Source organism: Astyanax mexicanus, chromosome 3, assembly GCF_023375975.1.
Source record: "Astyanax mexicanus isolate ESR-SI-001 chromosome 3, AstMex3_surface, whole genome shotgun sequence".
Classification (NCBI taxonomy): Eukaryota; Metazoa; Chordata; class Actinopteri; order Characiformes; family Acestrorhamphidae; genus Astyanax; species Astyanax mexicanus.
In genome coordinates this window covers 11,157,870-11,182,395 of record NC_064410.1, presented here as the reverse complement: position 1 = coordinate 11,182,395, position 24,526 = coordinate 11,157,870, and the positions used below count along the sequence as shown (strand labels likewise).

Genomic DNA, 24,526 nt, shown 5'->3' with positions numbered 1-24,526 from the left:
TGTTTCACTTGTGCAACGTGTCTCATTTCTTTTATTGTTGAGATTGTGTAAATATGAATGAGAGTTTGTTTAAATGTGTTCTTCTTGTTGGTATTTACATAGATGAAAATAGTAATCTACTAAAATAAATAGGAAAACATATTTAACTGGAACATACTTGGGCTGTGGGGGCTGCTGCTAAATGGTTGTTAGAATTGGGTTAACTGCACTTACATTAAACTCTAAAATAAAAGCAGCAATTGCTGTTCTGGACAGTATGCAGATCTCATTAGTCTTAATAATGAAAAGGTAGGACATTTTTCATGTTCTTTCTGTTTACAACTCACTCTGAGGAATTCAGAGCACTACAGAGCACTGACTGGTGTGTCACAGCAGGACCGTGTAGGGTACTACAATCAAAAGTGTTACAGTACCGAATACTACATACTGGGCAGTGTGTAGTATGCAGTACATACTAGTGCAGTATGCAGTACGCAGTATAGTAGTATGCCATTCCGAATACAGCCATAGATTCCTCTAGGTAGAGGGGAGGACTTTTATTTTGATAGCTACTGATTGGCAGAACAGGATTCTGCGCTGCTTATAGTCTCGCGGGACCAGCACGAAGTAGCGTTTGGTCTCGTGGCGGCAGGTACAAGCTCCGGTCGGAAAGCTCCAGCTCGTGGGAAAGCTGTTTTAAAAGAACTCTGACTGGAAAGGACTAAAGGAACACCTGGAGGGTGTATCAAGGGGCACTGTGTGTGCGTGAGAGGAATTCATAGTAGAAGCAGGTATGGGTTGTTTTTAATATTGTATTGTGGTAGTTTGAATTACAGTGGACTTTACTAGATTTAGGTGGTGTACTGGACATAAATATTAAAAGTTTACTAAGCTTACTCAATTTTCAGTATATTAAAAGAAAGTTTGTTTTATCTTAGTGAATGTGGGAGCTCCAGGAATCAGCTGGGGGTGTGTAGCTGCTGAGTGGTGGGTAAAGTTTGCTTTACTGAATTACTGTATGTGGAAGAGGTAGCTAACTGTGTGTTTATGCTTTTATATAGCGTTTGTATTGATGCTGAAGGTGCTGTGAAGGAGATTGAGTTCTGGCTTCCACATTTACGACTGATTGGTATGTATTATCTGACTGGATACTTTATTTATGCAGTAAAAAGTAACTAATACAGTCAATGAGTGGAGTGGCTAACTTTTATTTATGTTGTAGGAGTGACCGAAAAAGGCCAATGATAGTAGCCACTGTTTTTCTCTCAAAATCTTCTCTTACATTTTCCCCCGTGTTTTAGGATTGTATCTTTACATCTAAATAATTTTTAGAGTTTAAATTAAAATAAAATTATGGTTTTAGTGATTTAACATAGGCTTTTGGCCCAGGGTTGCCCTAGTTCCTCATAGAACCATTATCTGGTGCCTTCCAGTACAGCTTCAACGTGCACATTAACTTGATTTATGGGAAGTAACTGGTCCTTTTGGTTTAGAGCTTCAGCCCCTTATTGATATATTTACTTTGTAGTGTTATGGTTTTGTGCACATTTTAATTTGAGTGTATTTCGCTTTGTTTGCAGTGTGGTTTATTATTATTATTATTATTATTATTATTATTATTATTATTATTTTCTTCTTTTGGGGTTTTCTTTTATTTTGTGTGCTAATTAATTGGTGGCTTGAAGCCTGACTTAATCGGCAAATTTACTAAATCCTTCAGTTTTACCAAGTGAAAGTACTTAGATAATTGGGATCAGTGTTATAGGCCCAAATTATAATGCTCGTGAAGTTTTATATTGGGTGATTTTATGGGAAACAGTGATTTGTATGAGTGTCCTGAAAGAAATGTCTAATAATTGTTAATCCCTTGCTGTGGTCAGTTTTGTATAACCACTAGCGTTTTAAGAGAAGGCGATTGGTCTGGTTTAATGTATCTGCTTTAAACAAAATAATAAATGTGTTCTATAAACCTCAGCCTCATTCCGTTCCTGTGTGCCTTATTCCATTTTTATTGAGTGGGTTTATAAAACATTCCAATATAAGGTACCCAGTGGTCACATTTGCAAGTTCTCTCACTTATAAATTATGGAGGGGTCTGAAATTTTCATCTTAGGTGTATGTCCACTGTGAGACATAATCTAAAAAAAATCCGAAAATCACAATGTATGATTTTTTAATAAGTTATTTATGTGTTACAGCTGCAAATAAGTATTTAAATACCTGCCAATCAGCAAAAATTATGGCCCTCAAAGACCTGTTAGTCCGCCTCTAAAAAGTTCACGTCGACTCCACTTATAATTCTAAATTAGACGCACCTGTTTGAAGTTCGTTAGCTGCATAAAGACACCCGTCCTCCCCACACAATCAGTAAGACTCCAACTACTAACATGGCTAAGACCAAAGAGCTGTCCAAAGATACCAAAGACAAAATTGTAGACATAAGGCTGGAAAGGGCTACGGGGAAATTGCCAAACAGCTTGGTGAAAAAGATCAACTGTTGGAGCAATTATTAGAAAATGAAAAGTTTAACATAACTGTCAATCTCTCTCATACTGGAGCTTCAGCCCAGAACTACACGGGAGGAGCTGGCCAATGACCTGAAGAGAGCTGGCACCACTGTTTCCAAGGTTACTGTGGGTAAAATACACTAAGACGTCATAGTTTAAAGTCATGCATGGCTAAGGTTCCCCTGCTTAAATCAGCACACGTTCAGGCCCGTCTTAAGTTTGCCCATGACCATTTAGATGATCCAGAGGAGTCATGAGAGAAAGTTCTGTGGTCAGATGAGACCAAAATAGAACTTTTTGGTCTTAATTCCACTCGGCTTGTTTGAAGGACAAAGAATAATGAGTACCATCCCAAAAACACCATCCTTACTGGAAAGCATGGGGGTGGAAGCATCATGCTTTTGGGGGTGTTTTTCTGCACATGGGACAGGACGAATGCACTGTATTAAGGAGAGGATGACCAGGGCCATGTATTATAGATTTTGGGGAACAACCTCCTTCCTTTAGTTAGAGCATTGAAGATGGGTCGTGGCTGGGTCTTCCAACATGACAATGACCCAAAGCACACAGCCAAGATAACCAAGGAGTGGCTCCCTAAAAAGCATATCCAGGTTCTGGAGTGGACTAGACAGTTTTTTTTTGTCTCTCACAATGGACATGCACCTAAGATGATTTTTTTTTTTTTTTTTTAAGTTGGAGAACTTGCAAAGTTGCCGGGTGTTCAAATACGTATTTTCTTCACTGTAAATAAGTGTGTATGTGTGCATGTGCACAGCAGCTCACTCTAGAAGACCAGTGCAGCTGTTTGTTGCCCCAAATGATCAAACATTTGTTTTGGTTACATGTGCATAAGTCTCATTTAACACCAGTTTATTCTATTGAGATCTTGTGACATCCCTACTGACTATCATCTTGACCTCTTTCTCTATTTAGTGATTCATAAACTGCTCCGGAGACTGTTATCTTAATGTTTTGGATTGTATAGTTTTGTATTAATAACTGTTGAACAACAGTTTGGACTAGTATTAATTTCTAAACTCTATTATTGTAAAATTCCCTCAATTCCAAAATACTCTGTGCAGTGTAACAACAGAATTCCAGTTTAGTGCTTAACTAATACATGCATCTGCAGCCGAAAAGAGTCCTGAATCTGTGATACAGTTTTAACCCTTTGATGAGCAAGATGGGACAAAGTGACCCGGTTGAGTTTTAATTGTCTATATTTTTGCAATTAATTAATTTAATCATTCAGTATTCAAGGTATTCCTCAATTAACTTGGTTTTAATCATAGTACATCCTTATTTTATTTTTTCCTTTCTTAATTTTTGAATAAAAGCCCTTTTTGTATCACTACCCCTCTAAAGCACACATGGATCAAAAAAGTCCTGCATTAATTTTCTATGTAAATTCATGTATGGTTGAGTGTTTCTATGATATATCTTACCAAAAAATTAATTCAGTTATTCTGTATTTAAGGTATTCCTCAATTAACTTGTTTTTAATCATAGCACATCCTTATTTTATTTTTTTCTTTCTTAATTTTTGAATAAAAGCCCTTTTTGTATCACTACCCCTCTAATGCACAACATGGGTAAAAACTGCATTCATTTTCTATGTTAATTTATGTATGGATGAGGGTTTCTTCATTTTTATTCTCCTTTATTAATTTATGAAAAAGCTTTTGTATTTCTACATCAGTTACACAGACAGGTGTCACGTCTTGGCCCTGTCTCGTGTCTCTGTGTGCATTCCCCACGTGACCTGTGCTCCCCTGTGTTATTACATTGGTGTTTATTTAGGAAAGTGGATAGCTTAAAAATCCATAATGTGAGAGGGTATTTTTCCACTTTAAAGAATTTTATTTTGTATTTATTATTATTATTATTATTATTTACACAATCTGTGTATAAAATTCGGAGTTTTGGAAATTTACTGTTATTTACAAATAGTAAATGTGAGTTGTGTCGGACCTGTTGTCACGTCTTGGCCCTGTCTCGTGTCTCTGTGTGCATTCCCCACGTGACCTGTGCTCCCCTGTGTCCCCCGTCTCAGTACTTTTCCACCTGTGTCTCATTTGTAGCTCCGCCCCTTCCCCAGGTGTTTCTAATTATAGTGTGTTTCCTGTTACTATAAATAGCCCTCCTCTGCCACCTTGTCCTCTGTCGGTCTTTGCACCTTCCCCTGTTGTTTTGTCTCTGTTGTTTCTCCGCGTTTCATAGCCCAAGTCCTTGCTCTGTGTTTACCTCTGTTTATCTCGTGTATAGTTCTGGTTTCCTGTTTATTTCCATTGTTTTCTACTTTGCCCTGCTTAGTTTAGTTCTCCTTGTCTAGTTTAGTTTCTTTCTTATAGCTCTATGTTCCCTGTATATAACCTTAGTAATTTGTTTCTCGTTTATTTCTTTTCACGTTTATAGTTTATTTCCTTATTTATTTTCTAGTTTATTTCCCATATATATATATATATATATATATTCCCTGTTTGTTTATTATCATCGCTCGTTTGTTATTGGTTATTTGTGTTTCTTTGTTTCATGTTTACTTGTTCCTCGTTTCCTTGTTTCTATAACAAAGAAACAAGGAAACGAGGAACAAGTAAACATAAACAGGAAATAAACAGAAATAAACAGGAATAAACAGGAAACCAGAAATATACACGAGGTAAACACAGAGCAAGGACTTGGGCTATGAAACGCGGTGAAACAGAGACAAAACAACAGGGGAAGGTGCAAAGACCGACAGAGGACAAGGTGGCAGAGGAGGGCTATTTATAGTAACAGGAAACGCACTATAATTAGAAACACCTGGGGAAGGGGCGGAGCTACAAATGAGACACAGGTGGAAAAGTACTGAGACGGGGGACACAGGGGAGCACAGGTCACGTGGGGAATGCACACAGAGACACGAGACAGGGCCAAGACGTGACAACAGGTCCGACACAACTCACATTTACTATTTGTAAATAACAGTAAATTTCCAAAACTCCGAATTTTATACACAGATTGTGTAAATAATAATAATAATAATAATAATAATAATAATAATAATAAATACAAAATAAAATTCTTTAAAGTGGAAAAATACCCTGTCTCACATTATGGATTTTTAAGCTATCCACTTTCCTAAATAAACACCAATGTAATTAGCTAAGTAGAGTACTTGTAACTGAAAGTTATTATAAGTGTGTGAGACAAAATAATACACACGCTGGAAATACTGAATAAGCGTTAACTGTCATCAGATATATTCTAAAGTTATGTTAAAACAATTGAAAGCAACACTGAGTTGTGATACTGAAGCTGAGCTGTGTTGAGCTGTGAAATAGTAAACGGGAGTGGTGACTGACCTGTCTGTGTAACTGATGTAAAAATACAAAAACTTCTTCATAAAGAAAATTTGTGTTAGAGAAACCCTCAGCCATACATTAATTTACATAAAATAAATAAGGATGTAGGCTGATCAAAAACAAGTTAAATGAGGAACACCTTAAATTCTGAATGACGGAATTAATTTTATGCTAAGATATATCATAGAAACCCTCAGTCATACATGAAGTTCTGTAGAAAATAAATGCGACCATTTTTGACCAATGTTGCGCATTAGAGGGTTAATTACAACCTACTGTGATATAATTGAAGAATAAAAGTTATAATTACCTGCTTTTAATTCTTTTATTTCTGCCCGAGATTCACTTAATGTTCTCTCCAGCTTCTCGACCTTCTTCATTAACTGAACCTCATTCTCTTTAGATTTCTCCTCAGCACTCCTCATTCTCTCCAGTTCCTCCATTGTCTTCATCATCTGAAGATCCTTCTCTTTAGATTTCTCCTCAGAGCTTTTTCTCACTCTCTCCAGTTCCTCCATTGTCTTCATCAACTGAAGCTCATTTTCTTTACATTTCTCCTCAGAGCTCTTCCTCAGTCTCTCCAGTTCCTCCACCAGCTTTTCTTTAGTTTTAACATCCTCTTGGATTTGGATCTTTAGCTCCTTTTGTAGATGTTTCAGTTCTTCATGTTCCTTCATCTGTTTCTTAAACTCTGCTCTCTGTCTCTCCAGCTGGGAGAATATTAATTTCTCCCGCTCTGCAAATTTTTTTTCATCATTTTTTCTGTTTTGTATCTCTGCTTCATATCTGACTCTCAGTTCTTCTTTCTCTCGCTCCTGCTTTTCTTTCTCCACCTGCTGGAACATCTCATTAGTGTAGCAGCTCCCTCCATTCACTGCCAGCATGGAGTCGATCTTCTCCAGTAGAGCAGCGACCTGCATTCGGTTTCTGATCTGTTTGTTGTTGAAGATGTGGAATCTGTTCCCACACTGTTCAATCAGAATTCTAATATCAGATCCAGGATCTCCAAAGTACTGAAATATCGTGTCTTTAGGAAGATCTCCTCCAGTGAACAGCAGCATGGTGTAGGTCACTGACTCTTCTCCAAAAATGTTCTGGATTATCTCTACAGTTCCTTTTTCCTCCTCTGAGAATCTCTGTCCAACCCTCAGTATCAGCAGAAACACACGTGGACCTGGAGCTGCCATGAAGATGCATTTAGTGATTTCCTTCTGGATCTCCACATTTCCAACTCGAGTATCAAACAGTCCTGGAGTGTCAAGCACAGTAATCTGTCTTCCATTGACCTCAGCTGTTTCTCTCGAACACTCAGTGGTCACTGATGCATCATCTCTAAATGCATCTTTATCTAGGATGGTGTTTCCTGTAGCACTCTTCCCAGCTCCAGTCTTCCCCAGGAGTACAATCCTGAGAGCATCTCGTCTTCTCCCTGAATGCAGAAAATATTTTTTTAACAATATTATAAAAGCACGCAGTGACAATTAATTGCCTGTGAATTTGTAATACTTGATTTTCACAGAAGTTTGAATATAATTAGCTTTTTTACACAGATCATTTAAATTCTGATCTCCACAAACCAATAAAAATATACATAAACATGAATTAAGTAAAATAAGTAAGACAGGGCCCTATTTAAGTGATCTATTGTGCACTGATCATTTGCGCTTTGCACAGCTTGATTTAGGGGCGTGTCCTGTGTCCTTGGTATCATATGGGCATGAAAAAAATTGAATTGAATTGAATTCATGTCTAATATGTATTTTCTGAATATATCTGATATAACAGCTCAATTCTAATTCTTCAGGTTAAAGGTGCTTCCTCCTTTAAACAGCTATAACATGTATTTGTATCAGGCTACAAACAGGGCTGCTTTATGAATTCATGCAACGCAACTATATCTTAAAAGCATTTGACACTGTTTTACTCTTATTCAGTGTGGGCATACCTTTTGATAATATTACTTTTATATTTTTAACACTTACTTTTTAAGTTAACTGATCATTTATCAGTTTTAAAATCTGTTATTTCACTTGTTTTGGTGCTTTAAACATGTTGATCCACAGCATAGAGGCTACAAAACTCAACATATGCAGTCTTTCAACACCTTTAACCTAAATATCTAAAATAAAATGAAGTAGCCTAAAATACACACTTGCTGCTCATCCAGCACTTCTCATTCTTGACCGTTTGCTGTTTTATCAGCCATTGCTCATCATTCTCATGTAATAGAGCTAACGTTACCTCCATCACCTCAAAGTCCCTGTTATTCTAACTTTACTACCTGCTACACATTTCTGCTCAGTCTTCTCTCTACTCGTTTTCTCTGTCAAAAGCCTGCTCTCCCGGTCTGCTGCTGCTGTCAACTGTGCTCAACACTGTACACGAAAAAAGGTGTAGAACCGGCGGACACACACGTGCCTCGCTTGTAAACATTTGGGTATACACTGGCAAGCACACACTTTCTTCTTCACACACATACAACGTAAAGTAGATAGATTTGAGGAGAAGGGCGTGACTAATTTGCGATACAGAGAAAAATGGAATGGAGTGGAATGGAACGGCGTGACAATTCCAATCACAATGCACTGGGCAGTCAAACAAAATCCCGGACGATTTTGAAATTCCCCCCGGACATTTTTTAGGTCTCAAAAGTAGGACATGTCCGGAAAAAAGAGGACGTCTGGTCACCCTATATTATATGATTATATGATAAGAACTGGGACTGGCTACAAATAAACCTTTAACATTTCAGAGACCCAAAATGTACAAATCTTAGGACAGAGTACATAACTATGAGAGAGGGTGGCCTCCAATGACTTACATTAAATACCCAAGTGGATATATCTGGATCAGCCTGGATAGACTGAGATAAAGTCTTTATTCCTAATAAAAACAATAAAGGATAAACAGCAACCGTGCCTTGATCCTCTATCTTAGAGTTTAGATTCTCCGCCTGAGCCAAGAATTCCCAGCACAATCCTCAGGCCCTGTCGGATTGGACTGAAGATGAGCAGGGGCACAGATCAATGCTAAGTTGTACTTCCGCCCACACTGTCGCAAACAGCTTGTACACCGTGGTGTCAAAATGAAGGATTTTAAGTTTTACAGAGCTGTGAAGAGTACATTTTAAATTGAGGACACGCCATCCTGCAACAAAGGAATGGACAAGGAAATGCAGCGTGTGTGTGTTGGTGGAGGAGAGTGGGGGTGTGTGTTGAGAGGGATGGGGGTTTGCTCTTATGCTCTCTCTGAGAGTAAAATAAACTGATATTTTGATGAATGTGTTGTACCTCATTTTTAATGGTTAGAAGCATTTTGATACAGGACCACATTTAGAGACATGGTATTTGGTTTTGGCCAATTTATGAGCTTGCTGATAAAATGTACCATGCAGAATTTCAGTGAGGGATTTACTGGTGTTAGTTGTTCGACACATGCAGAACCAGGTCCAGGCAGCTGTTATTTACAATACTTTGCTGTGTATTTTAAGAATAATATTATGGGGTTTTTTTTATACATAAATTCTTTGTTAGCTTGAGAAATACTACAACTGGTCAAAGACCACCCCCCATAATATGGGTATAACCCAAACAGGTTTGTTATAATGGTAAAAATTTTAAATGGTAAAAAAAGTTTAAATGTCTCATACATCTGTTAATACTAAATTGCAAATACAATACAAAGCAAAAATGCACAGTTTATATATCAACTGCTCAAGGACAAAGAAAATTATTTTCTGGTTGATGTTTGTATTTCATTTGTAATTTATCTCCCAGTCTATCTACATTACAGAAAGATAAACTAATAAAATGTGAAGTAGTTTACAGACTTGGTATATGTAAAAAAAATTAAATAAATAAAAACACAACAGGCTTATACATTTTAACAGATTATTTTCGAATTATAATTAGTTTAAACATCTATCAGTCTATCTAGAATTCAGAAAACGGAAGTTAAGCTTGTTTAGCGATCTCACAACGCCGAAAACTGTTGACAGCCGTGGCTACCCGATCTGTGCCCCCTGCTCAGTTTGCAGTGCGCATGCACGGCACAAATCGGGCAGGGAGTACAGATCAGGTAGTAACATGCGCAGCGCCGGGTTAGGTCGAACACGCCTAACGTATTATAGCCAATCACAGAGCAGTGATGTGTTGAACAAAAAGTATTATAGCCAGTCAAAGAGCAGTGGTGGGTTTCTGAAAAGGAGGACACCTTTTATTTTTTGAAAAATATGTATTGAATTAATGTCTAATATGTATTTTTTTAATTTCTCTGATATAACAGCTCAATTATAATTCTTCAGGTTAAATGTGCTTCCTCCTTTAAACAGCTATAACATGTATTTTTATCAGACTACAAACAGGGCTGCTTTATGAATTCATGCAACTTAAAAGCATTTGACACTGTTTTACTCTTATTCAGTGTGGGCATACCTTTTGCTAATATTACTTTTATATTTTTTACACTTTCTTGTTAAGTTAATTAATCATTTATCAGTTTAAAAATCTGTTATTTCACTTGTTTTTGTGCTTTTTAAAACACGTTGATTCACAGCATAGAGGCTACAAAACTCACACTATGCAGTCTTTCAACACAGCTTTAACCTAAATATCTAAAATAAAATGATGTAGCCTAAAATACACACTTGCTGCTCATCCAACACTTCTCATTCTTGACCGTTTGCTATTTTTATCAGCCATTGCTCATCATTCTCATGTAATAGAGCTAACGTTACCTCCATCACCTCAAAGTCACAGTGTAATCCTAACTTTACTACCGTTACTACCTGTTAATGTGCTACACATTCCTGCTCAGTCTGTCCCTCGGTTTCTCTGTCACAAGCCTGCTCTCCCGGTCTGCTGCTTCTCTCTTCACCTACGGAGGATGCGGAGGCTACAGCAGCGAACATGTCTGTTTTTTTTTTAAACATTTTGTAGCAGCCACAGTGAGTTTCTTCGCACGTAACTTCTCCGCTTTTGTTTCTTCATACTGCCTCTCCTTTAACATACGCACTCAACACTGCACGTACCACGCAGAGAAAAGGTGTAGAACCGGCAGACACACATCTGCTTTCGCTTGTAAACACTCGGGGGTAGACTGGCAAGCCCACACTTTCTTCTTCACACACACATACACAATGCAAAGTAGATAGATTTGAGGAGAAGGGCGTAACTAATTTGCGATACAGAGAAACCTGGAATGAAATGGCGTGGCAATTCTAATTACAATGCACTGTACATGTATTATATTTGAGGCAGTCAAATAAAATCCCGGACGAATTTGAAATTCCCCCCGGACATTTTTTAGGGCTCAAAAGTAGGAAATGTCCGGGAAAAAGAGGACGTCTGGTCACCCTAGTTGAGCTAATGTGTTATAGTCAATCACACAGCAGTGATGGGTTGAGCTAAAGGTGCTATCACAGAGCAGTGGTGGGTTGAACTAAAGGTGTTATAGCCAATCAAACAGCAGTGATGGGTTGAGCTAAAAGTGTTATAGCCAACCACAGTGCAGTGGCAGATTTAGCTAATGTTGTAATGCAATATGAAATAGATAAACTTTATTATTATTTTGGTCTTACAAACCAAACTCGGACCTGTACGGCTTGGTTCTAAAAGTGAGCCATTTGCTGCTGGATCTTTGACAATATCAGTATAAATTTATGCCAGTTTCTCAGGTAAATTGTTGAATGGCTGTGTTCTTGTTGCACCTGTTCATTCAGTGGTTTGGGAATTTTGTTCTTTTGTTTGTTTTTCCACCTTCAGTTACTACTCTTTTCAGTCTTCTGTCTCAACTGCATCTGCTGTGCTAGTGCAATAGCAGAGAGTTGGCCCGTGATTGCAATGGGTTTAATTCCCAGGTGGGTCAGATTAATTTCCAGTTTGCTTACCTGTATTTTCGCTCGTGTCTCAATTTGCTGCACTAGTACAGTTGTAAAACTTCTGATTATATGGAGTAACCAGGGTTTTTTTCTCCAAAAATTAAATAAATAATAATAATGGTAATAATGATGATGAATGCTTTATTTGTTTACTGGCCAAGCCAGTCACCAGAAATTGAGCATTCCTCATCTATGCTGAAAAACTTAAGTGGAAGAACCCCCTGAAACAAGCAGGAGCTGAAGATAACTTCAGTTGGAGTTTGATAGAGCACCATGAGAGAAGATATTAAATACCAAATGATGTCATCTGAATAAAGTACTAAGCATACGCATAGAGTAATTTATCGTGCTTTTAAAGGGTGGAAACAGAAGGGGCATGTGCTATGTTGTAATTTACAGTGGTATCCAGATGCAAATAAATAAAGCCATTTTCCAAAGCATTACAGAGAGCATGGTTTGTGTTTAACAGACAATATTGACAATATAATTCTATCATACTCTCATGTTAACTTGAAAATGTTTACCTTCATTTTTTTTCCTTCCTCTCTTCTTTTCTTTAACTCCTTCACCTCCTGTTTTGCCTTTTTCAGCAGACTGAGGTTGGCCTCTCCCAGAAGCTGCAGAGCATTTCACTGTATGTGGTTCATTAAATTGACAAGTCAGGTGGCCTCTACTGCCCTCAACCATTTTAGTGATTTTCTTTAAAAGCTGAAGAACCTGAGCTTTATCTAATTTAATTTTCTCAGCTCCACCTCTGCATGTACTGATGAGCTGCTGCAAATTCTTATTCTTCTCTGGGTCATTATTTTCACAATACCTGAGCCTTTGTTTCTTTGGCTTTGTAATCAACACTATAGTATATTCTAGAGAAAATGGACTGAAATATTTCAGAGCATTTCTGATTGTTTCACAGTCCTGCTCTGTAACGTTCTCTGACTGGAGAACCAGTAAAAACACATGAGGTCCAGGAGAACACAGATGTACACATTCTCTCACTCTCTGCTTCAGCTCTTCTGGAGAGAGCTGAGGATCAAGCAGGTGAGGAGTGTTGATGAGGGTGATGTATGTTTCCTCCACCATTCCTCCAGCGGTCTCATTGTGCTGCTTCACTGAGGAAGAGGGAGCTTCAGAATCAAAAGCTTTTCGGCGTAGGATGAAGTTCCCCACTCTGCTGATCTCTGAGCTGTCCTTCCCCAGCAGAACAATCCTCAGTTCAGACACTAGAACATTTCAAAGACAAAGAACAAACATTTTTCATTATTTTTCATTGTTTCATCAACAATTAGCATAACGTTCAATATAATATTTTTCTTTTAAAAGAGCAAAGAGCTATGTTATTATTTTGTTCAGAAAAATACAGGACACCTGGAAACATGCAATTAAATAAAAAAAACTGCTGCCATTTATTTGGATTTAAACATTTTAAATATGACTTTTCTTCCTGAACATGGGCCTATGGGGCATATAAGGCTGCAGCTGTTCACATGCTATGAATGGCTTAAAGAGGATTCAACACTATCACAGAAAAGTATCCCTTTACCCACTCTCCTTTTCCATTAGCTTTGATGAAAACTCATACAGCATCCTCCATAATTATTGGCACCCCTGGTTAAGAAGTGTTCTTTGGATTCTATTTTTTTTTTATAATGTAGCTGCCGGTGCATAGAGAGAGCAAAATTAACCTTGCTCACTCCAGGTGGGTAGATGGCGCTCTCTCCCCACATCTCTAAAGCACATGGCGTCTGTGAGCTGATGTACCGGAACCGAGTCGCTGCGCTTTCCTCCAAGCAAACTGACTACTAGGCAAAGAAAAGAAAAGAAGCGGTGGCTAAAGCATGTGTTCATCTTTACCCTCCTGGTGTTGGGGCAAATTATGGAAGAATATGAAATAAAAAATATATATTAAATAATGTAGTATTTATTATATAAATATTATATAAATAATGTAATGTATTCCCAAAAAATCTCTATGTTGGTCTCATCTGACCAAAGCACATGGTACCAGTTAAAATCCCAGTACCATTTGGCAAGCTCCACCCATTTACACTTATGATTCTAAAACAGAAAAGGCTTTCTCCGAGCTGCATGCCTCCATAACAGCGAGATCTTGTAACCCCGATACGCTACCATTTGATTAAATTCTCTTACAGTGAGCTCTGGAGAACTTTTTACTCCTCTTATCATCCTTCTCACTGTGTGTGGTGGCAAGATACACTTGCGTCTTCTTCCAGGCTGGTTTGTCACTGTTCCAACTTCCAGATGTTTTACACTTTTTGGTGATTGCTCTGACTGTAAATAAGGACTTCTGCAGGTGAAAGGCTATGAGTGAGCTAGGAGTGAGTAAGAGAAATAGGCCTCTGTGTAACACCATATTTATACCTCAGGGAAACAGGAAGTGATGAATTACTAATTAAAGGTTCCTAGATACTTTGATCCACTTTATAAACTACAGTAGAAATTACATAAATGGTTCAAATACATTCATTCCCAAAAAATTGTTAAGGGTGCCAATAATTGTGGAACAGGTCATTTAATGATAGTTTAAGGTTGCTTTTTTCATTTTTTAACACGTAATGAAACTAACTATGAAAGGCACTGTAATTCTTTACCCCTAATTTATTTTTCTCCCCTCTCCTGTGCTTATATTTGAGATGGTATAACAATCCTGTGAAATAGAAGATTTCCGGCTGAATACAGTGCAGTTATTACTGATTTGTGATATTTGATATATAGGTGGGCTGATAACAACAGTGACAATCACTATGTTTGGGTAGCAGCTAGAAAATACCTGTGGGACGTCCAAGGATTGTATATGACGTACAGTGGCAAGAAAAAAATGTGCCCCTTCAATTATCAAACAAACTTTAATATCAGACAAAGATAACCCGAGTAAATATAAAAAGCAATTTTGAAATAATCATTTTATTTACTAAAGAAAACAAATATTCCATCCAATCTAGCCCTGTGTGAAAAAGTGTTTGCCCCTAAACTTAATAAATTGGTTGTTCCGTCCTTGGCGGCAACAACTGCACTCAAGCTTTATCAATATCTGGCAATGAGTCTTTCACATCTCTGTGGAGGAGTTTTGGTCCTCTCTTCTTTACAGAATTGTTTTAATTCAAACACATTGGAGGATTTTCGTACATGAATTGCCTGCTTAGGATCATGCCACAGCATCTCAATCAGACTGTGACCTGGCCACTCCAAAACCCTTAATTTTGTTTTATTAGGACATTCAGAATTGGACTTGTTTGTGTGCTTTGGATCATTGTCCTGCTGCAGAACCCAAGTATGCCTGAGCTTGAGGTCACAAACAAATATCCAGATATTCTGCTGCAGGATTGTCTGGTAAACAGCAGAATTCCTGGTTCCATCTATTACAACAAATTGTCCAGACCCTGAAGCAACAAAGCAGCCCCAGACCATCACACTACCACCGCCATGTTCAGAATGATGTTCTTTTTCTAATATTATGTGTTAGATTTATAACTACTGTTATATCATGAAGTCAAGAATCACATGCAAACTGGATTTGCAGCTTTGAATCGAAGTGGGTCAGTACATCAGGTTCTAGCAGTGCTTCTTTAGCTCTTTTAAATGCATATTCCTCACAACCCCCAACCACCCCCCCCCCCCCCCCACACACACTCCCTGCAGTGGCGTCTGTGGGTGGTCCAGAGTAGAGGTAGGTGAGGCCATGAACTCACTATAGTTGACATATACTTCTGAGCCTTTCCTGATCATCTTGTATTTCTGAGGATTTTCTTATACTAGCTACTGCTGACAAGGGAGGCTGAGGAAGAGTTTCACAGTTTCAGCATGCATTTACAACTCAGAGAGACCTATAGTATTATACAAAGAACAAGAAAAAATACATTTTAGCAAAGGAGACCTAAGATGACCAAATTCATAAAGGGATGGGGTGACAAATTGTTGGCTTACATAATTCAAAAACAAAAAAAAACGCACTGATTAATATTTGACTTGAAACATGTCAGAAATTAAATTAATTAATTTTACTGCAATAAACGTGAATAGTACAAGTACAAAAGTAATCAATCTGAATTAAAACAGAGAAGCGGGAAACAAGTTTATTAACATGTAAACAATGCATAATCTAATGTATTAAAAATATTTATATATTATGAAGTGTGACATTTACTTTATAAAAAAAATTACCATACCTAATAATTTTATTTAAAGAATTCAGTCGGCTAGTCAGAGCCAGGTATTGTCACGCTTGCTTCGTATTACTTGCTTTTTAAATAAATTCATTCATGATCAGATCTCAATTACATGAATGTGATTGGTTAATATCATCTGCATTTTTCGTAATTAGCATTAAGAGTTAGCAAAAAAATAGGAGGTATTTATTTATATTTAGTCAAATCTCCTTTAATAAGTAAATAATTTATTCTTGTTTTCATTATTATGATGCAGTTTTATGAATAGTAGACTGTTATCTGTTCCCACCTACACTGTAAAAAGTGTAGCCCTGCTCAAATTAAAAAAATTGATGTCCATTTGTTGCATCTAAACTATTTGACTTCACTCAATCTAAATAAAGTCAATTGTTACAACCTTATTATTTTATTTTGACATAAACCATAGTACTTCACTCGACCCAATATTAATTATTCACCTTGATCCAAGTTAAATTCTTTACATTTCAGTTTCGGAACCAAACTAATACATTTAAATTGAACCGAACTTAAAAAAAAAAACATGGCAGCATATTCAGAAGTTCCAGAAGTTACTGTGGCGTGGAAGAGGACGGATTACCAGCGAGATTCGTTTCAGTGCTCTCTTGCTCTTTTTATTTTGCTCTGAGGAGGACACTAAGAGCTGGATTTACATGGGATTCCACTTTTGAAAGTAAAACTAACTACAGCTCCAACGCAGCTAACCCCACTCCCACACACAGAAAACACACAAAGGGTGAGGCACAAAACAACCACATAACTGATAACTACATGAATAATACTAGAACAGTGATAATAAAACATGACATGAAACTCTGGGATAAACAGTAACATAAACACGCAGAAAAACACCCACTTCCCCCAACAGGGTGAGCTCCCATAATTCCTTGCGCCCCCCCTCCAGTCCCGACGCCACAATACCATAAGCATGCGTTGCTATCTCGCGAGCGCGTTCAGGCACTTTCTCCCTCTCTCATTCTCTCTCTCTCGCGAGCGCGTTCAGGCACTTTCTCCCTCTCTCCCTCAGTGCTCTGAAGCACTTCTCTACAACTTCTCCCGTACTCCACAGTGCGCATGCGCAATTCATGTTTGATTCAAATTAAAAATATTACATCCTTATCTCTTTTCTTCGAGTATGATTTCAGTGGAACCAAAACATTTGGTTTATTTCCTTCAGAATTGTAATTAATTTAGTCTGAATCAAAATTGACACATCAAAATTCAAAAAGGTTGAGTTTCACAATAAAGTCAATAATTGTACTATGTGTTCAATCATATTTATTAGCTTGAATGAACAGCTCCATGCTTCACTTTTTACAGTGTAGTGTACAGACAGTACAGTATTACATCTCATCTTGTGCTCCTTTAATAACTCTATTATCTATATTAATTAATCACTTTCATTTCTTGCTCAGTGTTTTAATTCCAATACGGGGATTTATGACACACAGCGATTTAAACAGAATAAATAATCCTAAATCCTTTTTATTGCACTAACACAAGATATTAACTAAACTATGTACAGAACATAAACACAGAACAACGAACAACTAACCTATGACTTGAGTAAAGAAGGAGCCAGTTCTACAAGTGTTTCCCAAAGATCTTCACAAATCGAAACTTAATGAACAAGTTTATAGAAGGTCTCCTCCCCCGAAACAGAGCACTCAGTCGAAACACAAACATCGATTCAACACTGCCAAATACAGAGCATTTCTTCACTATTATGCCCCAAAAAAACATAGAAATGTGTTGTAATCAACAACATTATACATATTCTGAAATTTAAATTTCAAAAGAATATAATTTAGGATTAATACAATACTCCTAAAATAACATATGACTAAATACATTAACAAAAATCTAATCAGAAATGCATTGATTACATTTATTGCAGCAATAATGTCAAGAACGTTACCATCGATTATCCGGATTTTAATTATTTATTTGTGGGTTTGATTGGCATTATAATATAATATAATATAATATAATACAATATAATATCAGCTCTCTCTCTTTCTCCCTCTCTCTCTCTCTCTCTCTCCTGTGTGGGGGGGTTGGGTGGGGTTGTGGATGCGCTAAGGGCGGATGCCGCTTCTGAAAATGAGTCTGGTACATTCAATTATGTAACAGTGACTGTACAATATGTATAAATTAGATTATCTTAATACATTTAAGGCAAATGTATAAAGTAAGCACTGTAGCCTGTAAGAATTATGTATCTGGATGTTTTACTGCTGGTCTGGTAATTGTGACATGGTCCCTAAAGGTGCAGCTCTATGCGGGGAGGGTGGATGCGCTTAGGGCAGATGCGCTTGTGTCAAACACATTAATAAAATAGTAAAATTAATATAATTGAGTGGTACCTTACTGGCTTCCATGATTAAAAAACAAAACTGTAACAAATGTCAAACATGAAACTAATTTTACCATAGAAAAGCCGTCTGTGTAAAACTGCAAAAAGTATAATCAAACATAAAGTATCCCATATCTAGAAATATCTACTGATCAGTGTTCTGTACACAGAATTAAGGAATGAAGGATATCAGACTCAATATATTCACACATAACTAATCTTAAGATAATGCATTAAATATATATTTTATATTAACCAGTTTCTACATTTTAACTAAGTTTATCATTGCATCAACACTAATTATCAATCAGATGATTCTATCTGTAAATTGTGCAAATTGTTTTTGAAATACAGTTGTACACTTTAATACAATTTACACTATGTACACACTTTACCCTGTTCAGTTATTTAAAATATTTAAAATTATAAAGAATTGCCTGTTTTGACCAGCATTGGGTGCACGCCCTAACACACACGCACACCAGTTGTCCGTGAAATTAAGCACATGATTAATGTTATATGCAAGTACTGAGTTCCATAACTAAATCACTTCAGTTCTACTATTACGACTCCGGAAGCAAATTTAGTTAGTTGAATTATTTAATGTTTGAACAAAATATTTGTAGGCGAAACAAGTACACGTATATGTTCGTGAAAGTCGTATAGAAACAATTTCATGTATTAGAGTCTTTGGCGTAGGCCCGTCATCGGCCCAGGGCTTGATACATCTGGGCTCTGCAGATCCTGTCGTACACTGAAGACAGGGCGGAGCCAACCCCCGGGCAACCAAACGGGACCAACCTGGAGGCGGCGGGGAGGGAGGAGGGGAAGAGCGACCAACAGCGTCTGAAATGCAGCAAGGTACTGAATGAGTGATTGTTATTTAAAGCAGAAGAGAAAATCTGATTGGATAGGTAATTAGGTGACGTAGCATTGGAGTCTATAGTAGAACTTACGCTGCGCTTTCATTTCTACTATTACGACTCCGGAAGCAAATTTAGTTAGTTGAATTATTTAATGTTTGAACAAAATATTTGTAGGCGAAACAAGTACACGTATATGTTCGTGAAAGTCGTATAGAAACAATTTCATGTATTAGAGTCTTTGGCGTAGGCCCGTCATCGGCCCAGGGCTTGATACATCTGGGCTCTGCAGATCCTGTCGTACACTGAAGACAGGGCGGAGCCAACCCCAAAAGTATAAATTATAAATATACCCACCGCAGATCTTTACCTGGTTTCTACTTCCTGTAATAGAAAAAAAAAATGTTTAATTAATAATAGCATAATACAATGTTACGATTTTATGTTGCACCGAGATTGTGGACAGTGGTGTGTTTTATTTATACCATGAATATCCCCATGCATGAGTGAGTTTATTTATCATTTAACTTGTGAATTGCGTAATGTGAGCACATGCTGGATGCATCTAAATGTGGGTGTTCTGTGCAATAACAAGCAGAGTTAACATGAGTGTAGTGCCCAGTGATGCGCTTGATCGCGCCAACTTTCCATGCTGTTAGTATGGGCCGATGCCCTCGTTCATACATGCGCTTGCTGCGAGCCTTGAGCGGGGAGCGCCCCCGAAGCGCAAGGGCGCGAGCCCTCTGCCATACTCTAGATACTAGCTCGAGCGGGGTGCGCCCCCGAGGGCGTGAGCCCTTATAATTCATTCATTTCATCTTTCGTTATTCTTTTATGCGTAGAGGACGTCCCCAAAAGACATACGGTAGCATGCCTTCTTTCAGTCTTTCGTTCATTCATTGTATTCATCCGATCATACGCGGGGAATGCCACAAATATGTAGGCTGCGTGCCTACCTCATTCTTTTATTTATTTCGTTCATTTGTTCATTCTGTATTCATCGATCATAATATTACCTTGCATTAAATTACGTTTAGCCGACTTTTTGTCTGAAGCGACTAAGATACAGCACAAATATGTTATAAGATAAATACAGAAATAGTAGAAGGAAAACATTATACAATAGGGCCTAAAGGAGGTCAGAGGGAAATAACGGGATAGAGGAGCGAAGGAGGAGAGAAGGAAAATGAGGTTAGAAAGAAAGAGAAGAGGTTATGCGAGGGGTGCGCCCTCGAGCAGTCGAGCCACGGGCTCTACATTCATACACTTAGGCGTCGAGCCCGAAAAGCATGCATTGCTGTTAGTGAGGGCCAAGGGCCAAAACATGCATCTAGGTTGGGCGTTGAGCCCTCATGCGCGGGGACCGCCCCCAAAGCATGCGTTGCTGTTAGTAACGGGCTGCGCGCCCTGTAAAACGCTGAGCGCGGGGTTCGACCCCTGAAAAAACATGCTGTTAGTAACATGCAATAATCCTCATGTCATGTCGTCTGGGCTGTGAGCCCAAGATAAAGAGGAGATTGTCTCCTGGCATGTGTTGATGTAAATGACCACGGGCCATAATGCATTAAGCTATAGGTATAGACATGTGATAATCAGCAGTGTTGGGAGAGCATCACAGATCGTTTTAATACTGGTTAATACTGTTAGTGAAGCATTGAAACAAAAGCAAATGTTGATGTATAATAGATCATTTAAATCGCCGGATTGATGCACAAATTAACATACTCTAAAGTATGTAGTACTTCCACCGCCTCCAGTGTTTGCTTATAAATAATACTTACTTAGACAGTGTTGAATGAGCTTGCTGAGCGTTCAGCAGTAGGTCCAGTTCTGGTCTAAGTGTGTGACAGGTGTGCTGAAATTACCCGTCTTCTTCAAGTAGCAAAAAGGTGACGTCAGCTTCGCTGAGGATGTGGCTGCGTCGTTCCTAAAGAGAGCGACCAGCGTAGCAGGATGGAGATGGTCAGCGTTTCCTAATTGACATTTGACAGGTGAAATCTGACCACTGTTTCGCCATAGGGTAGCTATTAGGTGAAACCAAACAGAGGCGCATAAAGTTTAGAAGAGCGTGAAAGCAGATAGCTGCCCCAGAAATGTAAAGACAGAAATCGGAGTGCACTTTTAGTATTTTAATTGTAAAACAGGGCCCTGTTATCTGCAACAGAATGTTTCGCGCAAACAGAAATGAAGGAAGGAGTAGAGCTTAAATCAGACAGCGTGAGGCATTGAACTGATCAAATAAATATTGTCGGCGCGCGCTCGTGAAATGCCTGTGCGCTTAAATCCATAAAAGCTGCCGTATGCAGTGGAAACATAGGGAGAATATATAAGACTTGTAAATTAGATTTATTTCTGTAAATGGCAAGCTATATTAAATTGAGGAAGAGGATTTTTGCAATGCCTTTGAGGAGTAAGCATATAGCTGGATTAGAAAACGAACTCGGATAATCTGACTATTACGACGTTCCTTATTAATTGGCATCAATAATTTTGTAGAGAGAAAGTTTGTTACCAATTATGAAATTAATTTATAATTACTGAGTCCCAGGTAATTAAATTGAGCAATGACATAATCGGAGTGCAGAAAGAACAACTTAAATGAGGATCGTGATCACAGCTTCGCGGTCACAACGTATTTTATTAATAATTTCAGAGAAAATAAAAAGTAATGAAACGCACGCGATCACCACCGATCATTTCGTACAGAACTGAGAGGCAGATCCAGGGGCGAGGGTCAAAATTAATAGCCAACAGTCGGCAAACTATCGCCCTTGGAAATAAATACCCAAAACCGACAAACAGAGCGGCGCTCGCACCGAGCGCAGCCGAAGAAACGGCGCCGAGGAGAACAATGAGAAATACTGGACCACAACCAAGAAAGCGAGACTAGAAAAGCCACGAACGACACAGCAAACAGAGAAGACACGAAAAGCACCCAAGCGAAATCGCGAGCCCAGAGACAGATAAAGATACAGATACATAGATATTAAATAGCCCTAAGGAAATGTAGACATCCAGCAGCAACAGCACGATTCATAAGAAATAAAGAACAGTAAGAATAAAGAAACACACTATATACGGATCAAAACACAGAAGAACAGAAAAGATATAAGAAGATTAAATAGAAAAGAAAAGGTAAGAAGAAGATAAGCCGGGAAGCAGGTCAGCAGCAAACAGTTTTAAAACGCAGAGGAAGACATATTCCTTTAAACTAAGCTTTAACAACTAATCCATTTTACAGGTACAATAATTCGTAAGAGTATCAGCAGTACCATTATTATTATTATCATTATGTATGGTTTATATAAATAAATATACCAATAAATAATATACTACGGTTGGACAATATATCGTACATCAGTTCGTATTCTAGCATTATGTCTAATTAGTACTAGCACCACTAGCATTATTATGAACCATTACATATTTATTTTTCGTGCTTAGTCTATGTACAGCACACGATGAGCTGCATTGTAACGTATGAAGGTGCTACAAAATAAAGAGTAACATCGGCATCATTATTATCAATATCACTATTACTAGTACTAATATTACTACCATTATCACTATTAGTACTATCAATATTATTACCATTATGAATACCGTAAACTAGGCAGAGCAGTAGATGTTGCCAACTGCCATCAAATAATTTACGGAGCAAAGTGCAAGGAGCAATGAAATGGAACGCAAGAGACTGAAAGCACTGAGAAACACAAACATGCACATGATACAAAATATGACGAAGAAGCGAATACGTGAAAACCCAATCATGAGTAACTGCACGTGACAGTAAGGGAGGCGAGGTCGGGGAAGAGACGACGGAAGAAGGAAGCAGTGAGCGGTAGAATGTTAGAATGTAGTCAAAAGTCCGGAAAATCAACAGAACAGCGAACAGAAGACAGAACAGAAAAAAGAAAAAAGAAAAGAGGTAGAAGAGCGGCCAGCCATAAGGTCAAAAGACCGCGAAGAGGACCATCCACGCGCCGGGGGCAAACGGGCTTCGGAAGGAAGGCAAAAGAAGAACCTTACCTTGTAGGATGACAGCACGCAAGCGCGGGGAAAACCATAGCAGCATCAGCAGAAACAAACGGCCTACCAAAAGCCGGGCCAGGCACGGCAGTAGCTAAACAGGAGGAGGAAGAGGCCAAGCAGCAGAGGACCCAGGCAGAAACACACGCGGCAGCGCAGCAGCAGATCCAGCAGAAGCGCCAGGTAGGGCAGTAGCAGCAGCAGCAGCAGAGCTGGCAGAAGCGCCAGGTAGGGCAGTAGCAGCAGCAGCAGCAGCAGATCCGGCAGAAGCTCCAGGTAGGGCAGTAGCAGCAGCAGCAGCAGATCCGGCAGAAGCTCCAGGTAGGGCAGTAGCAGCAGCAGCAGCAGCAGATCCGATAGAAGCGCACCAGCAGCGCAGTAGCGGCGAACGAACCAGGAGCGCGCTAGGCAGCACAGCAAAAGTCAAAGTTCCAGGGAGAGCGCGCCAGAAGGAGAAATTTACGGGCAGGTCCGCGCCAGCCGCAGCAGCAGCAGAGGCCAGGGGAGGCGGAGCGAAGGCAGAGGGGCCGGGTGAACCGGTGCTCAGTTACAACTTGCCACCCTATCGAACCGCGCTATTCTAGTACACAAATAAAGTAAAAACGCTAGAAAAAGCCCCATAGTCAAACATGCTTCAGCAGGAATACAATAAAGCCGAAACAAAATATCGGAGGACAGTTAAGAGTAAGGAGGGGAGACCACAACTTAACAGAAAACCACGAAATAAGAAAACAAACAAAGGCCCCGCGCATGGGCACTGGCGTCGAGAAGCACATCACGACGGGTTGCACAATACGACAGAACACCGCGTTACAGGGAGAGGCAACCCGGAAGCAGATCCACAGCGCTCTTCGACAGCGACCAAACCAGAGTCCGAACTCCACGCCGAGACAGCGACCGCCTGAAGGACCGGGACAGCCGGGGCTTATCTCCGACAGTGGGCTGGGGCGGCGGCGGGACAGAGTAGGAGGGGGTAGAGTAGCGGGCCGCCAGCCAACGGCGCGGCGCGTGGCAAGCAGATTGCGTCTTCCGTGCACAGCCGACCGGACGTGGGGAGCAGCAGCCGTCAGTAGGAGCGGGAGGCGTCCGACGACAAAGCGGCCAGCAGTAGGAGGTTAGCAACAGGAGGCCAACACGAGACGCCGGTCGGACACACTAGAAGCGAGAACGGGACATAAGCGAGAGAACTGCGGACAACGTCAGGAAGAGCGACCAACAGCGTCTGAAATGCAGCAAGGTACTGAATGAGTGATTGTTATTTAAAGCAGAAGAGAAAATCTGATTGGATAGGTAATTAGGTGACGTAGCATTGGTGTCTATAGTAGAACTTACGCTGCGCTTTCATTTCCTTGCTTCCATTATTATGAT

At 39.1% G+C, this 24,526-nt stretch overlaps 1 protein-coding gene across 1 annotated transcript in view; it reads right to left on the bottom strand.

The window, feature by feature from the left end:
- The window catches only part of LOC111197112 (interaptin-like), a 526,024-nt gene that overhangs the window by 488,609 nt on the left and 12,889 nt on the right, over positions 1 to 24,526 (bottom strand). Inside the window, exon 2 of the mRNA XM_049475802.1 lies at positions 7,005 to 7,259. Coding sequence (XP_049331759.1) covers positions 7,005 to 7,259 — 255 coding nt within the window. The remainder of the gene's footprint in view (positions 1 to 7,004; positions 7,260 to 24,526) is intronic.